This window comes from Camelus dromedarius, chromosome X, assembly GCF_036321535.1.
Source record: "Camelus dromedarius isolate mCamDro1 chromosome X, mCamDro1.pat, whole genome shotgun sequence".
In the NCBI taxonomy this organism is placed as follows: Eukaryota; Metazoa; Chordata; class Mammalia; order Artiodactyla; family Camelidae; genus Camelus; species Camelus dromedarius.
In genome coordinates this window covers 96,325,328-96,342,252 of record NC_087472.1, presented here as the reverse complement: position 1 = coordinate 96,342,252, position 16,925 = coordinate 96,325,328, and the positions used below count along the sequence as shown (strand labels likewise).

Genomic DNA, 16,925 nt, shown 5'->3' with positions numbered 1-16,925 from the left:
AAAAGAAACAGATGAAATTAATTTTAAAAATATATATGATTTAACCAATATATCTAAATGTTATTTCAGCATGTAATCAACATGATATTAATGTGATAGTTCGTATTCTCTTTTCTTTTTCTTTCTTTTCCTTATCCTAAGTCATCAAAATCTGCTGTGAATTTACACTTAGAACCTGTCTCAATTTGGACCAGCATGTTTCAAGTGCTCAATAACCCCACATGGGCCTTAGTACTTCTAAAGAGATGGAATCTTTTTAGATTTAGAAACCTGGCCTTTTTGATTCTGTTCTTTTACACACTTCAAATTGTGGAAGGTGTGGAAGGTGGCCCCAGACCTGGTCCTTTAAAATCACTGATTTACAGTTGTCTCAGGCCATCAGATGGTACACAGGACAGATTATCCTAGAGCAGGAATCCCCAATCTCCTTGTGAGGAATGGCAGTCTTTCTTTTCCTCAAAGCTTCAAACCTCCAGAAAATTGGGATAAGTGGTAGGAGGGAAAGGTGAAGAGAATTGGAGCTGATAATAAGATCCCAGAGGCCTGGGGAAGAGGCCCTCCTGGCAGCTACACAACAACCCTCTCTGATGGAAATGTTAGCAACTTGGGAACTGACTCGGGTTCACTGTCAAGTTTGCTGGTGGTGGTGGTGGTGGGTCAGGGATGAGGGTGGGGGCTGCTTCTTGGCAAACAGCTTGGATGGGTGAAGGCTGTACTAGACTTGCTGATGTAAGAAACGCCAAGTTTTCCATATAAGAAGTGGCACCTTAGATGTCAGAGTCCACTGCATATGATGATTCATGCTCAGTTAATTATGGGCAGTAAGTAAATATTAATAAGAACCGATAAGATCATGTTTTGGATAAAAATAATTGTGGATTCGGACAAGTCTCTGTATAATTAACCTTCATCTTTTAAAGTGACGGAAAACTGAATAAGGCCATTTGTGTTACCCTATCCTTGGCTCATGTTTTTGGATCACTTCTTACCCAGGAACTCCAAGGATTTCCTAAATGTTATCACTCAAAACACTCTTTAGCGTTCTTGCGTTGTTGGCACTATGCTCTGTTTCCTTCCAGACTTTTTTTTCTATAAAGTTTTGTGGACTCTTTAAAGCTGACCTCAAATTTGGTACATAGTTCTGTGTCTTGCTTTTACCCACTTATAATGTTTGTATTTTCCATGTTCTCATATAGACTTCATACAATGAATTTTAATAACAGTATAATGTTCCATTGAATGCATGTGCCATGATTTACTTAATGAGCCTCCGTTATTATTTCTTTTCCTCTGGATATTATAGGATGTGATTTTGTTTCCTAACACTTGGGCACTTGAAACATTACCTTTCTTTATTTTTTAAAAAATCAAATTAAATTCGGGTTTGAATTCCCATATGAGAGCTAGCAAGACACCCACCAGCAGCCATCAATGTGAGGCTTTTCCCAAATGTGTATGCAGAGTATCTGAGAATGCTTTGTGTGGAAGTTAGGATACTTGTTTTTAAATTGAAGTATAGTTGATTTACAGTGTTGTGTTAGTTTCTGGTGCACAGCGAACTGATTCAGTTATATGTATATATATTCTTTTTCATTATAGGTTGTTACAAGATATTGAAAGTAGTTCCCTGTGCTATATAGTAGGACCTTATTGTTAATCTATTTTGTATGTAGTAGTTTGTATCTGCTAATCCCAAACTCCTAATTTATCCCTGCCCAGCCCCCACCCCGTTTTCCCTTTGGTAGCCTTAAGTTTGTTTTCTGTGTCTATGAGTCTGTTTCTGTTTTATAAATAAGTTCATATTTTAGATTCCACATATAAGTTATATCATATGACCTTTGTCTCTCTTTGTCTGACTTACTTCACTTAGTATGATAATCTCTAGGTCCATCCATGTTGCTGCAAATGGCATTATTTCATTCCTTTTTATGGCTGAGTAGTATTCCATTGTGTGTGTGTGTGTGTGTGTGTGTGTGTGTGTGTGTGTGTGTGTGTGTACACCACATCTTTAGAAAGTTAGGATACTTTTGACTCTAAGCAAGACAAAGCTACCCAAGATGGCCTAAATCATAAAGGAGATGTACTGGCTTATGGAACTGGAAGTTCAGAGGAAGCTTCAGGATTGGTTTAATTTAGTTGCCTGACAACATCGTCTAGGACCCAGCCTCTTTCTCTTTTGCTCCATTTTCTACAGTCAGCTTTACCCTGATCACAACATGGTTGTCAGCTAATGCTTCCGTGTGTGTGTTTAGAGATGGGGAGGAGGTAGAAAGAGAAGAGAGAGAGAGATTCTTCCAAAAGCCTCCTCCAAACAGCAAGCAGGTTTCTTTTACAGAAGTCCCCAGGAAATGTCTTCTCCTTTTTATTGGCCTAATTTGGGTCATGTGCCAATAACCATGAGCCATGGCCAGTGGTCAGAGTTAATTAAACTTGTTAGTTTTTAGATTGAGCCATATATCTCATGACTACAACCAAAGTAGGCAATTCTCCACCCCCACCTTCACCCCAGTCAAAGCGCAATTGTATTGCATGGGAAACTAAAGACAGGTGGGGGTAGTTACCAACAGAGGAGGGAATGAATTTACAGAGACTAGCAGAATATCTCCTGTATTTTCTGACTTCTGTTTTCATCCCTGGAAACCAAAGCACCCTGCTCTACAAGGCAACTAATGGATTTCCCAAGGCACAGCAGCCCAAAGGCCCCGTTGTCTTTTAGGTTGGGGGAGATCAGCTACCTCTTCCTTTTGTCCCTCTAAAAGCAGCAAAAACAAAACCCAGATTTAGTTTCTCAATAAATTATCCTGCCTAACTCTCCCTGTACTTAATATCTTTCCTGACCTCTTTTAGGGGAAGAGAAAGACTATTAAGGCTGAAAACCCTCCTTAATTAGAAACAAAAGGACCAGGATAAATGAACTTCAAGAGGATTTGTACCATCTAAGACAGTTTGTCAAAAAATTCAAGAATCTGGGCACTTGGGAGAATAGAGCTACTGCTCCCAATCACACACATATTTGATTGAAGATATAAATTTAGTAAAACTGAAGTAGTTCTTGCTCCTTTAGTTCACTCATCTTCACACTCTAACTTTCCACTTTTAAAATCAAAAGGTGGGCTAGTGAATCTTGCATGCAACTGAAATTTCCTTCAAGAGGTGAATAGACAAATAAACTATGCTACATCCAGACAATGGAATATTATTCAGACCTAAAAAGAAATGAGCTATCATAGCCACAAAAAGACATGGAGGAATCTTAAATGCATATTGTGAAGTGAAAGAAGCAATCTGAAAAGACTACATACTGTATGATTCCAACTATATGACATTCTGGAAAAAGCAAAACTATGGAGACAGTAAAAAGATCAGTGGTTCCCAGGGGTTGGGGGAAGGGGAGGGGTGTGTAGGCAGAGCACAGAGGATTTTTAGAGCAGTCCTCTTGTCCAAACCCATAGAATGTACAATACAAGGAGTGAACAGTAAACTATGGACTTTGGTTGATAATGATGTGTCAGTGTAGGTTCACTAATTGTAGCAAAGGTACCACTCTGGTGGGGGGTTTTGATGTTGGGGGAGGCTGTGTGCAGGGGGAAGGTACAGGTTTGTAGGAACTCACTTTCCACTTAGTTTTGCGATGAACCTAAAAATGATTTTTTAAAAACATCTATTAAAAACAATTCAGGCTGGTATTATGGAAGAACATAGAATTGGGAGTCAGAAGACCTGGATTTGAATCTGTGCTGCCATTTGCAAGCTGTGTAATCTTAAATTATTTTAACCTTTCTGTGTCTTAGTTCACTCACCTGTAAAATGAGGATAATATTCACCCCTCAGATTTACTGTGAAGAGACAACACGGGTAGGTAGTTTCACAGAGCACACAGCAGGTGCTCAAAAAATGTTAGCTGAGAGTGAAGAGAGAAAGAGGAAGAAAAGACAGGGAGACCAGGATTTCATTAAATCAAGTGATAGTGAAGACATTTTATGACACGATCCACCAACCAGTGATTGATGATGAGACAATCAGGGGTTATTTTTTTTTTTTTACGACAATCAGAGGTTATTTTTTTCTTCATCTGTTCTACTCCACTTTGGATTTTGGCTTTTGTTTTATCAAATCATAATTTAATAAAATGTCCATTATTGTGTGAATTACTCAGAACTCTACCCCTGCCTTTGTTCTCCATTGAGAGCTGATTGGAAGGGATGTGATTTGGGGTAGGTTTTGTTACTGTCGTTGGTTTTCATTTATTTACTCAATATTTGTTGTGAACCTAAGTAGTGTTTGGTACTTATGCTGGGCACTGAGGATGAAGCAGTGAATAAGCCAGACCTGGGCCCAGTGGTCACAGGACTGACGTCTAGTGCCAAAGATGGGCATTAATCAACCTATAACAGAGTGTTTTGAGTGTTACAGTGGGAGGCACGGAGAATCAGGAAACCATATAGCACGGGGAATGCATAGCCTTATGGTCAAGGAAAGCCTCCCTTGATGTTTAAGTGATGACTTTGCTGAGGTCTGAGGCATTAACAAGCAGGAATTGGGCGCTGGTTTAGAGTACAAAGCGCAGGACACTGGTTCTCACACTTGAGCCTGTGTCAGGATCATCCGGAGGGCTTGTAGATTAGTTAACTATTACTGCATAATAAATCATCCACAAAGTTAACAGCTGGAAACAATGAACATTTATTAGAATAAACTGTGAACATTCCTGTGGGTCAGGAGTCCAGGAAAGCGGAGTGGTTGTGGTTCAGGGTCTCTCATGAGGTTACAGTCAAGATGCCAGGCAGGGAAAGGAGCTGCTTCCAAAGGGATGTGCTTGCAAGCTCACTCTCGCAGCATGGCAGGTGGTTTCTGAGTGAGAGAAAGAGAGAGACACGGACAGACACAGACAGGGAGGGAGAGAGAGGGAACCTTAAAATAGAAGCCACAGTCTTTTTAAAAATGTTGACTTTATTATTATTATTAGTAGTAGTAGTCATTCATGTGCTTTAAATGTTCAGGAGTTATTGTATGGTTATAAGATATTTTTATTGCTATCAAATATTTTCTTTATATTATCTGAATATATTTTACATTACATTTTGTAACCAAAAGATACTGCTTTTGCTTTTTCCCCAGTTTTATTGAGCTAGAATTGACATGTATAACATTGTATAAGGTGTACAAGATAACGACTGATACATGTATCTACTGCAAAATGATTACCACAATACATTTAGTGCACATCCATAAACTCACATAGTTACAAAATTATTTTCCCTTGTGATGAGAACTTTTAAGATCTGCTTTCTGATCAACTTTCAAAACTCCCAATTATAAGATAAATCAGCTCTGGGAATGTAACGTATAATGTGATGACTATAGTCATCAATTCTGTATTGTAACAATTGACTTTATTTTTTTTAGAACAGTTTCAGATTCACAACAAATTTGAGAAGACAGTACACAAAGTTCCCACATGTTCTTCCCAGTTTTCCCTACTAGTAACATCTTGCATTAGTAGGGTACATTTGTTACAATTCACAAACACATGTTGACACATTACTATTAAACAAAATTGGTCCAAAGTCCATCCTTTATTCAGAATTCCTTAGTTTTTACCTAATGTCCTTTTTATCTGTTTCAGAATCCCATCCAGGTTGGCACATTATATTTAGTTGTCATGTCTCCTTAGGCTTCTCTTGGCTGTGACAGTTTTTCAGATTTTCCTTCTTTTTAATGGTCTTGATAATTTTGAGGATTACTGGTCATATAGGACTGAAATTGTTTTATAACCTAATCTTTGAAGTGTTATCTCATCACTTTTGGCCATTCTCTATTTGGTAGAAGCAAGTACTAAATCAAGCCCATATGCAAGGGGAGGAGAATTAAAGTCTATCTCTTGAGGGGAGGAATATCAAAGAATTCGTGGCCATATCTTTAAAACCCCCATAGCTTATTAAACCACAGATTGCCAGGCCCCACCCCCAAAGTTTCTGATTCAGTAGGTTTGGGGTGGGGTCCAAGAGTCTGCATTTCTAACAAGTTCCCAGGTGACACTCCTGCTGCTAGTCCAGGGGTCCCACTTCAAGAGCCACTGGGAGCGGGGCCTGGGCAAGACCTTGATGTGTACAAATAATTGAAAAAAATGTCATCATGATCTATTTATTTCTCTCAAGATCCTTCTCTTATGACTACGACCAGCTTCTGGATTTTGCTAGTTAACTTGAAACTATTAGCTAAAATTATAAGTGTTGCTGTATAAAAGAGGTACAACAATACCTTGTGTTTATATTAAACATCATTTATTTCCTATGATTGTCACAAATGCCAGGGAGAGAAATTGGATATCCCCATCTGACATAAGAAGTAACGGGGACACAGAAAAGCTAATTGACTTGTCTAAGGTCACACAGCTAGTCAGTTATAGAACCAAGCTTAGGACTGAATCATTTGAGCCCTGGACCAGCACAATTTCTATTATACCAGGCTCTTCCATATTGTTCCCAACTTCTAAGACTTCACTACCTTCTGGGAAAACATTAAAATGAGGCACATGAAAATTCAATAAATCAGCAGACTATGTAGATTTAAAGTAGCATTTTGTTCAGTAAAAAAGGGAGTGAAACAAATCTTTTCAAGCTCAGAAAGATCATCAGTTATTTGTGGCTTAGGCTGGGAAAAACTCCCTGTCCACTGATATTCAGCTTCTTGCTGCTCACTGACTCCCACAACTGCAACCAAGTACACTCTGCCTCCAGATAGCACATGAGAAAGTCACTGGAGGAACCACAGGCCACAGGTCTTTTTGTCTGCCCATCCAGATCAACAGGGTTCCTTAGCTCTGCTGGCAAAGCTCCTGATTAAAGAGGTTGTTACTATGTCTTCTTTGGGCTTTTGGTTTGAATGGAAAAGACATGGTAGTCTACATACCATACCACCACCAAGATGACCAAGATGTAGTTGAAAATCTACAGGTGAGGGAAGACCACTGATGTCTTTGAGTGTATGTATTACTTTTCTCTTTAAGTTCAGAGTAGAGATAGTATTAAGCAAAGAATTGTGTGCATAAAAATCCAAGGAAGGCACAAAAGCTAAATAGCTACATACCAATAATCTTACTCAGTGAGAAAACCAGTCTAATGAGACCAAGGGAGTGGTTTCCAGTTACATTTTTACCTTTCCTTAGAAAACATACCTTTCATTTTAGTTGATGTTTACACGTTGCCAAAAATAAAGCAAGGTTGGTGGAAATGGTTAGAGCAAGCTGTACTGTATACCTTCACATTAGGAAATAATGATTTCATATATTGAGCCCTGAGCTTATGTCCCCTCTTATATTAGTCTTATGTAATACATAGACTCCTGCCCAGAAGTAGTGATGCTGGCGGTGGTGAGGCATGTAACAGGCTGTCCTATGGTGGTGGTGGAGGTATGAAAGAGGGTATGAAAGATAGGGCCTAAGTTCTTAAATTTGATCCTTTCCAATGGTCGTGGTGGTAGGGACATGAAACAGTCAGTGCCCTTACAATTAATCCTGACCAATGGTGTTAGGGGGAGCTCACAGAGGGGTGGGGGGAGGCACTAAAAGAAGTGTCAGTGACTTTATAATTGATCCTGTCCAATGGTGGTGGTGGTGGCGGCACGTAGCAGTCAGTGACTTAACAATTAATCTTACCCAAAGGTGTTGGCCTGGGCGGGGGCGTGGGGGTGGGGACGGTTGGTGGGAGCCAGAGGTGGCGAGCCACGAAACAGAGTCAGTGATCTAACAGTCCTGCCCAAAGGTGTTCGCAAGGGTTGGAACGGAGGGGAATGAAACAGAGCGTCAGTGACATTACAATGAATCCTGGCCAATGGTGAGGGGCGGAAGGAATCCGAACCAGTGAGTTTATTTCTGCCCAACGGTGGTGGTAGTGGTGGAGGGCATGAAACAGCCACTGTAGTTAGGTGGTAAACAGAACATGAAAATCAACGTGTCAAGGTGCAACGAATACCCTGAAGTGCAACAGTCAGCAGATCCAAGGAAGGCCTCCCGGAAGACGTGCCTTCGGTCGAGCGGGGCATTGAGCGGCGCGTAGGATCGGGATTCCAGGCGAGGGCTCCGAGCCTGCTCCCAGTTCCCTTGCACCTTCGCCACCTTTCGGTCGCGGAGGACCTAGCCGGGGACGGGACCCGGGGCAGCTGCACTTGCCCGGCCCGTCTTGGTCCCAAGAGCCAAGGAAGGAGGCGCCGGCTCCCGGCGGCACTCCGGCAGAAGAAAGCGTGGCTGGCGGCGGCCAATCAGCAGCCAGCGCGTGCGGCCGCGCGCCCCTCGTGCCCCCCGCGCCCCTCGCGCGCCGCGTACGTGAGGCTGCCGGCTCCGCCCCCGTGGGCGGGGCCTGGGGAAGCCGCGGGCGGCCGGCCGCGGCCCCGGAGCTGCTGCTGCTGCTGCTGCGGCGGCTGCACCCGCGGCGCCGAGGCCGAGGCGGAGACCAGGGTGCGCGCTTGGCGAACGTGCCGGATCCACGCGGCTCCGCTGCACCGGCCCCTGCGGCCGCCCGGGCGTCTCGGCTGGTCTCTGCGCTGCCCCGGCGAGGATGCGGCTGTTCCAGTGGCTGCTGAAGCAGCCGGTGCCCAAGCAGATTGAGCGCTACTCGCGCTTCTCGCCATCACCGCTCTCCATCAAGCAGTTCCTGGACTTCGGTAAGTGCGGGGCCGTGGGCCCCCGCGGTCGCCACAGTCCTCACGCCCGGCGCGGGGCCGCTGCCTTCCGGGTCCACCGCCGCTGGTCTCCTCAGGCTCCGGGCAAAATCCGTGGGAACCGCGGGCGGGACTCCGGGATGCCCGGGGGCTCTCCCGGGGGCTCGGATTTCGGGGCGCGGAGGGTCAGGGCCTGGCACCCGCACACTGGCCGGGGGCTAACCCGGAGACACAGAAACCGCATCCGAGGAACCGGGCAGAACTCCCCAAACCTTCCATCGTTAGCTTCAAATCTACTTGACACAGCCCTCATCGCCCTTAAAACTTCGGAGCGGAATGTGGGTGGTTTTTTAACGTTTTTATTTTTAGGTTTCTTTTTATTCGGTAAGAGCGCTTTAGAAACACCTTGAGGTCGTATAAATTATGCAATGGCATCTTGTTCCTTTTCTGCTCTAAGGTGCTGCTGTGTGGCCGGAGCGGCAGGACTCGAACTGCTGTCTTCGTGTAATGTGAAAGCAGTTAGAGGCCTGGACTGCAAACGCCTTAGATGCTGGGGAAGAGCGGGTGTGTGGGCTCCTAGCGTCATAGCAGGGTCTGATACAACCCGGGCCTCGGTGCCAGCACCTTTCGTCGCTCCTCTCCTTTTATGGGCCACTCACCTTCTCCACTGTGGGGTGGGCTGGTGGGCAGTTTACATGGATTGAGGTGGCCGCGCAAAAGACCCAGCCCCCAGCCTGCCTGAGGCCTAGCTGAGATGGGAACAGATTCCACGACCTTCTGTTAACTGGATCGTGTTTCCCCAGAGTGGTGCCGTTTCAGCAGCTGAGGGAATACTCGCAATTGCTGAATGCGAGGGAGCTGGTTGTGAAACACCTGAAAGTAAAACAAAAGTGCGCACTCAGGTATCAAAGCGGAACGCGGCATCCTGGAAGGAAGAGAAAATGGAGCAGCAAAGATGTATTCTAAGCTCTCAAGGGAAGAGAATGGGGCGGCTGTTCGTTTAATGAATTTTATGTAAATATCAAGGGATGGTGTCTGGGCATAAAAACCTAAGTGCAGAGAAGGTAGCACGTTCGTTCGGGGAATACCCGATATGCAAAATGTGATGTTGTATATACTTAGGTTGAGATAGGAAGAGAGGAATAGGTTCAAGTTGAGACCAAATTAAATTTTAAGAAACCAATTTGTCAGCGAAGGACAAGAGAAGTCAGAGTTCAGTGAGATGTTGATCTTTGTATTTTAAAGTTCACTTCCCCAAAATTTTCAGTAGTTTTACTCTCCCATCTCTGGCCACTTGTGAGAATTTTAGAGGTTTGAGGCAGCTCCCGACTTAAAGAGTTTAGAAAGAAAATATCGCAGTTGCTATAAATAGCATGTTTTCCATCCCTAATGTATGGTTTAGAGACCATTCTGAAGGTATCAACCTTTCATTGGGGGTAAACTGAGACAGGTGAATTCCCAGTAAAAGGAACAAGAGGAATCCAGACTCCCAATTCCTTTCTTCCACCCTGAAAGTTGAAGTGATAGCTCTCATAGCTCGGCAGAATTTCAGTTGTTTTATTTCTATAGCAGCTAGTATCTACCCATGTTAATAGGTGTCTTGGCAAGGATGTTACTTGAGTCGGAAAACCACAGCGGGGGATAGTGTTGTCATGGAAAACCCATAGGACCATTATCTGAAAACAAGTGTTCTAATTCTTGCTCTGCCACTGACTCAAAGCCTGGCCTTAGCTAAGTGACTGAACTGGGGTTCATTTTCCTCATCAATAAAGTGTGTGGGTTGTATAAGGTCATCTCTAAAGCACAGCTCGAAAACTGTGTGATCCTAATTTCAAAGGAAAAGGGATGAGCTTCTAAAATGAAGATTACCAGACCTTCTGATAGGTATTTCCCGTAGAAGGCTTCTGACCTATTTTGGGAGGAGTGGAGGGATAGTCTAATCGAGGAGAATGGAAGAAGCCTAATAATTGAAGTCTTTTCCTTATAAGGAAGCTCACAGAAGAGCTATATATAATTGTGGTGGAATTTGCTAGAAACTGAAGCCTCATTTGTAGTGCCCAGGGATGAATCAGGTGACAGGCAGCCTATCTTTACTGAGAACAACTAGAAGACAGTTGTCACACAAAGGCCGTCCCTTCTCCCTTTGTCTTGGTTCTTCCAGCTCTTGATAGAAGTCTATTTTGGCAAGTGATGTGGGAGTTTGAGAATTCAGAATGGGTGTGGGGGATGTTTTTAAGGTGAGAAGCAAGGAGAGTGAAGAGGCTTTATGCCCCTGAATGATTGGAGGAAACCACAGAGGTGAGCCCCCTCACATACTTAAAGGCCCAACGGGGAAGCAGCAAATGATTCCATGTAGCCAGGCTGCCCAGGGACTGTGGCAAGCTCCTGGGTGTATGCTGGCTCCAGGAGAGGGAGCTGATTGGCACCAATTCAGTATATTTTAAAAGACCTGGGGCTCAAACAGAATAGATGTGTGGACTGTGCCGACCCACAGGCTGCCACTTTGTGAACTTTATGACATTCCCCCTGGTTCCTTTACGAAGGGGACCGAAGTTTTTGACCAGAATACCTGGACTGGGACCAGCGAAAGGATGTACATGGAGTTTCATGTTTCAGTATTTGTTACAGCCACGGCGACCAATGGTAGTTCCTCTGGCCACTGAAATAGCTTTATTACCCTAATGTATCCACACTAGTAAGTGAGGTTATCTTCCTTATTCAAGAGGGAAGGCTAAAACTGCTTGTTACTTCAGAAGCAGTGGTTTTATTTGAAAGGAGGGTTTCTGAGTCTCAGCACATCTGACATTTTGGGACAGGTCCTTGGGGAGGTGACCTGTGCGCCGTGGGAGGTTTACTATAGCAGCATCCTGGCCTCTACCCACTAAATGCCAGTGGCGCCCCTCCCCCCACACTCCCTCCACCTAGGAGTTGTGGCAACCAAACACGTTTCCAGACAGCACCATGTCCCCCTGGGGAGCAAAATAAATCACCTTCTGTTGAGGACCACTGCTGTAAAGCATTTGGATGCGTGGTTTTCATGCTTGGGCCCCCTCCCCCAACCTTTAATATAAATGTTCTGGGAATGGGTACAGGGCATTGGTATTTTTGGTTATTCTGAAGGATAACCAGGGTTGAGAACCACTAACTGAATGATACTCTGGATCTAGAGTTCTGTCCCCCTTTCATCTGTGGGCCATATTTCTCTATGCCCTTTAAAATAAGAGGAGTTTCTTGAGCTCATTCTTTACTTGAAACATGGCCTTCCACACGGTTGGTAAGTGTAGCAGGAACAGCAAGTGTTCTAAATGGATTATGAGTTTATAACGGCAGTAAGTTCTAAAGGGTGGGATTTTTTTTTAAAAAAAGTATTCTTTTTGACTTGAGATTATAGTTACATAGTTCCAAATTCAAAAGGTGCCAAAGGACATAGACAGAAAAGTTAACTTCCTACTTTTGTCCATTGGCCTCCCCATTTTTAAATAAATGGCAACTTGTAATGCTTTTGTCTGTACCTGGCTTTTTAAACTTAATTTCTCAGACAGCTTTCCATATCTGTGTCTGCAGAATTTCCTTTTTCTTTTTTATGGCTTCTGAGGATTTGTTTATATGAGTGTACTATATTCATTAGCCAACTCCCTGGTGATGGCTAGTAGGTTGTTTGCAGTCTTTGCTATGACAACCAGTGCAACAGTGAATTCTTGTGTCCATCATTTCATGCATGTGTGAGTGTATATATAGGGCAAATTCCTAAACGTTGGATTTCTATAGCAAATTGTGATAAACATTGTCAAATTGCTCTCCATTAAGGCTGCCTGTTTATCCTCTCACTAGAAGTTTCTGAGTACCCATTTTCCTACACTTTTACCACACTGTTGTCAAACTTTTGGTAAGTGAAAAAGTATATCCAGACAGAATTTTTTTTCTCCTTGAGTAAAAAAATTTTTTTTAATTGAAGTATGGTTGATTCACAATATTATATTAGTTTCAAGTATACAGCATAGTGATTCAGTATTTTTAAGAGTAAATTTTTTTTTTAATTTTAGCTTGGAATTTTTTAAGCATCTACAGAACTAGAGAGAATAGTATGATGAATTCCTGGGTTCATTATATTGATACCATGTGCTGTTTGTGGATTTGTGTGTGTGTGCAGTCTGTTAGATTTTCTTGTCAGTATCATGCTCGATTCAGAAGAAATCATTTTCTTTCTGCACGAAGACCAGTTTATCTTTCAAATTGTTTTTTAAAGATTTGGTAGAATCCACCTATGAAATAAACCTAGTGTGTCTTGGTATTGCTCTCTGACAGCTTTCTCTGTTCTGGGGTATTGATCAATATAGATCCCTGTCTCTTCTAGAGTTGCTTTTGTATATTTCTCTAGAAAATTATCCTAGTCATGGAGGTTTTTAAGTCAGTTTGCATAGCTGAGATAGTAGTCTCTTAGTCTGGATTTTCTCTGTGGCTCTTCTCCACTTTATTTTTTATTTGTTCTCCCCTCCCCCTTTCTTGATTAGATTAGATGGTGTTTTATATGATTGGGTTCACTTAATAGTGTTATGACTTGTTTTCTCATTCATTAATGTCTACTTTGACTTTATTAATCCTCCCTGATCTCCTCGATGTTATTCTTTCTTTTTTTTTTTTTTGAATGGGAAAAGTCATTTTTTTTTATTTTGGTATTTAGGGCTACATTTATTCCTCTGAGCACTGCTTTAGCAGCTAATATGTATAATATTTGACCCTTTTTCCTGCCAGCCTTTCTGCATCTTCAGATTTTCATTCTTCTATGAGCTAAGAGTTCAGTTTTTAAATGTCCAGTGTAGGTGCACCCTGTATTTTAATTTTATTGATGTTTAGTTTTGTTGCATTGTGATCAGAGGATGTTAATCTGACTCATTAATTTATTGACACTTGCTTTGTAGTGCAATCCGTGCTCATTTCCTGCCACTGTTCCTTGGGCAGCAAAAGAAAGGTTACTTACGTTCTCTTCTCAGGTTAGGGAGCTTGATATATCACATCTTCCATCTTACTTACGTTATTTGAGATTTCTTTGCCTTTACTGTTTTTTAATCCCCTGGATCTGTCATGGCCCAAGAGAAGTTCAAGTCTCCTAATAATATGATTCTATTTCTCCAGATATCATGTATGGTTTTTGCTTTATGCCCGTTAATATTATGTTTACTGCTTAAATATCTTGGACTGTCATGTCCTCATTGCGAGATGTACCCTGTAGGATACAGCGTGCTGCCTTTTATGAGTTTAATGCTTTTGGGCCTGGATTCAACCTTATTTGACAGCGAGATCTGAATCCTTCCTTTCCTCTTGTTTACATTTTCTGCTAGAGCATTCCCATCCTTTTATTTTCAGTCTTTTTGGATTATTTGGTTTTAAATATTGTCTTGAAACGTAGCATAAAGTTGGATTTTGCTTTTTGAGTGAAATATTTTCTTTTATGTGGTTAAATTTAACCAGTTTATATTTGTTGATATGACAGGTCTGTCATCTGTAATGATAAACATCTATAACTTTCTTTCACTTTCTGTTTTTAATAGCTTTAATTTTTCTGCCATATTATATATCTTTCTTTGTTTTGTTATATATTTTTAAATAATTAGGTTTGAATTTTTGGTTCCAGGCCTTATCTTTATTTATTTAGACTTTGTTTGTCCAGTGTGGTCACCTCTAGCCCCTTCAACTCCTTGAGCGCTTGAAATGTGGCTAGTGTGACTGAGAAACTGATTTAAATTAAACTTAAGCTTAAAGCTGGTACTTGATTCAGTTAGTTTGGAAAACTTTTAAGTATGCTTAAAACAATCGGGATATATGAATCTACCTTAATTGTAAATTTGGTGAAATTCAATTATAGGCCGATTATTTCTGAGAGAAATTTAGCCTTTAAATTGAGGTGTAAATATAAGATACACACTGGATTTCAAAGACTTAATATAAAAAATAGTAAAATGTCTCCATATATTTTTTGTATTGATTCTATGTTGAAATGATAATTTTGGGGGTATGCTGGATTAAATAAAATATTAAAAACTTCACCTGTTTCTTTTTATGTTCATGTGGCTGCTAGAAAATTTAAAATTACGTGTGTAGCTCACATATTTCTATTAGACAATGAGGTTTCAGACAGTATATATATATTTCCTTATTAAGAGTAATGGAAATACCACATTTTAATGTTCAGAATAAACGTTTATTGATTTTATTTCTCAATATAACTTTTACTTTTTTTTCCCCTATAAACCTGTTGCTCTCAGGAAGTTCGGGCCCATTTATTGTCTCTCACTGGCAGTTAATATTATGGTGGTTCTTCGTGATATTTGCAAGTTTGAGATCTTTCTTTAAGTAGCTATTAGGAATGAAAAGTTCTCTTACATGAGAACAGGGGAACTTGGAGTGTATGATATAACTTAAAGATAGAACCTTCTGAATCTTGAATAAGTTCCTAGGAAATGATTCACATTTTCATCTTTCAGCTGTACTTTGTCCACTTCTGGTTCCTTCATTAATCATTCTGATTCCCTCACTACTGACTGACTTCCTATCTGTTTTATTTCCCAGTTCTTTTGCACTTGTGTTTTGCACAGCCTCACTCGTATTAAAGAGCTTGCTCCTGGCTCCTGTTATTTTATTCTAAACTGCCTCCTTGCAGAACGTGGACACTCTCCTCCTCTTGGTAACCTCCACGGCTTCCTCAGCTGTTTGCTTTCTGCCCTGAGTGGTGATTATTGACTCTATCTAAAGGTGATTAAACACCCTGTCACTTTAATTTAATCAGTTGTTATATAAGTTTAAGCTTCTATAATATCCCCACATTAAATATAGCATCTCTGAAATAAAACCACCAAAAGACAGGTTGTCTGACAACTCTGCCTCCTTTTCACGGAAAAGATTTCTACCATAATTACACTGGTTCTGTGAACCTTGGAGCCTTTAGCTGTTAGAAGGCAGCAGCCAGTTTCCCTGTTTTTTTTTTTTTTTTTTAACTATTCTTGAGGTTTGAAGGCCCAGCCACCTTCTGTTTTCCTTTAGAAAGTATTTTAAGATTCCAGTACCCACTGAAAAATTGACTTTGGTTCCAAATGACTGCTCTTTGAAAAGTCTTGGGTTTTAAAGTCATGCTCCTTGAAGCCTGATTGCTACTGGGGAGAACAGTGGTTTTGTTTCTGGAGAAGATGAAGAGTTTTGTTTTGTTTTTTTTAGTTGTGTTAGGAAAAGGAAAAAATAGTCACATTCTGTTTCTGAGTGTGTTCATTTTGTACCTTTACACATATATACATGACACACCTTTTCTGTAAGCAGTAGATTTTTCTACTGTGGGAAGTTGTCAAGAATTAGACTAACCTGTTCAGAGACAGAAGCCAACTATCCAGAAGTTAAGGGGAAGAGAACAATTTCATTTAGGGTAAAGATGCCTAACTTGGCTTAATGCACCTTGATCAGTATTTAAATTTAAAGAAAGAATTGGCCTTTGGGGCCCTAAATATCTGATGTGGTTGAATTTCAACATGACCTGGTTTATCAGACTCTGAGCATTCAAGGTGTAGTTCCAGTTTGTTCGTTGCCTTTGGAGTTTTGTGTGCTTCTGAAGAGGAGACATGGCCACACTTACCGACCTATTGAGGACTGAGTGCTTTCCTCCTATTAAGCTTCGGGAAATTGATCAGACTGTTGGCAAGATTTGGGAAACTTTGATCTTATTATGGAATGGAATCAGAAAATATCCCCACTCTTACTTTTCCTTTATATTTTATATGTTTTATGTACATTCAATTATTTTACTTTTGTGATTATCTGATTTCGGAGTTGGGCAGATCCTTTTGTTTTGGCAATATCATAATCTAAGATAGGTTGTCAAACTATATATAGCCTGAGGGCCAGCTACCTCTTTTGTCTTGTAATTAATAGACTTTATTTTTAAGAGTAGTTCTAGGTTCACAGCAAAATTGGGCAGAAAGTACAGGGTGCTCCTGGATACCCCCCACCTCCCCAGTACAGCCTCCTCCACCATCAGCATCCTGCACCACTGTGGGGCATTTGTCGCAACTGATGAGCCAACACTGAACCATTGTTATCACCCCAAGTCCATAGTTTACATTAGGGTTCAATCTTTGTGTTGTATACTCTGTGGGTTTGGGGGACACCTGTTTTTGTAAAAAACAGTTTTATTGGAACACAGCCATGCCAGTTGCTTACATATTATCTGTGGCTTCTGTCCCTCCACAACAGCAAAGTTGAGTAGTTGCCACCAAGACTTTTTG

General features: G+C 41.4%; 1 protein-coding gene across 2 annotated transcripts in view; it reads left to right on the top strand.

Annotated features, from left to right (window-relative positions):
- The window catches only part of PDK3 (pyruvate dehydrogenase kinase 3), a 156,522-nt gene that overhangs the window by 78,890 nt on the left and 60,707 nt on the right, over positions 1–16,925 (top strand). Inside the window, exon 1 of one of the 2 annotated variants that reach the window (XM_031445692.2) lies at positions 8,374–8,661. The exons of the other annotated variant lie outside the window; for it this stretch is intronic. Within the exon in view, the coding sequence (XP_031301552.2) occupies positions 8,556–8,661 (106 nt within the window). The 5' untranslated portion in view covers positions 8,374–8,555. Of the gene's footprint in view, positions 1–8,373; positions 8,662–16,925 lie in introns of those variants that run through there. 2 annotated transcript variants of the gene reach the window in all.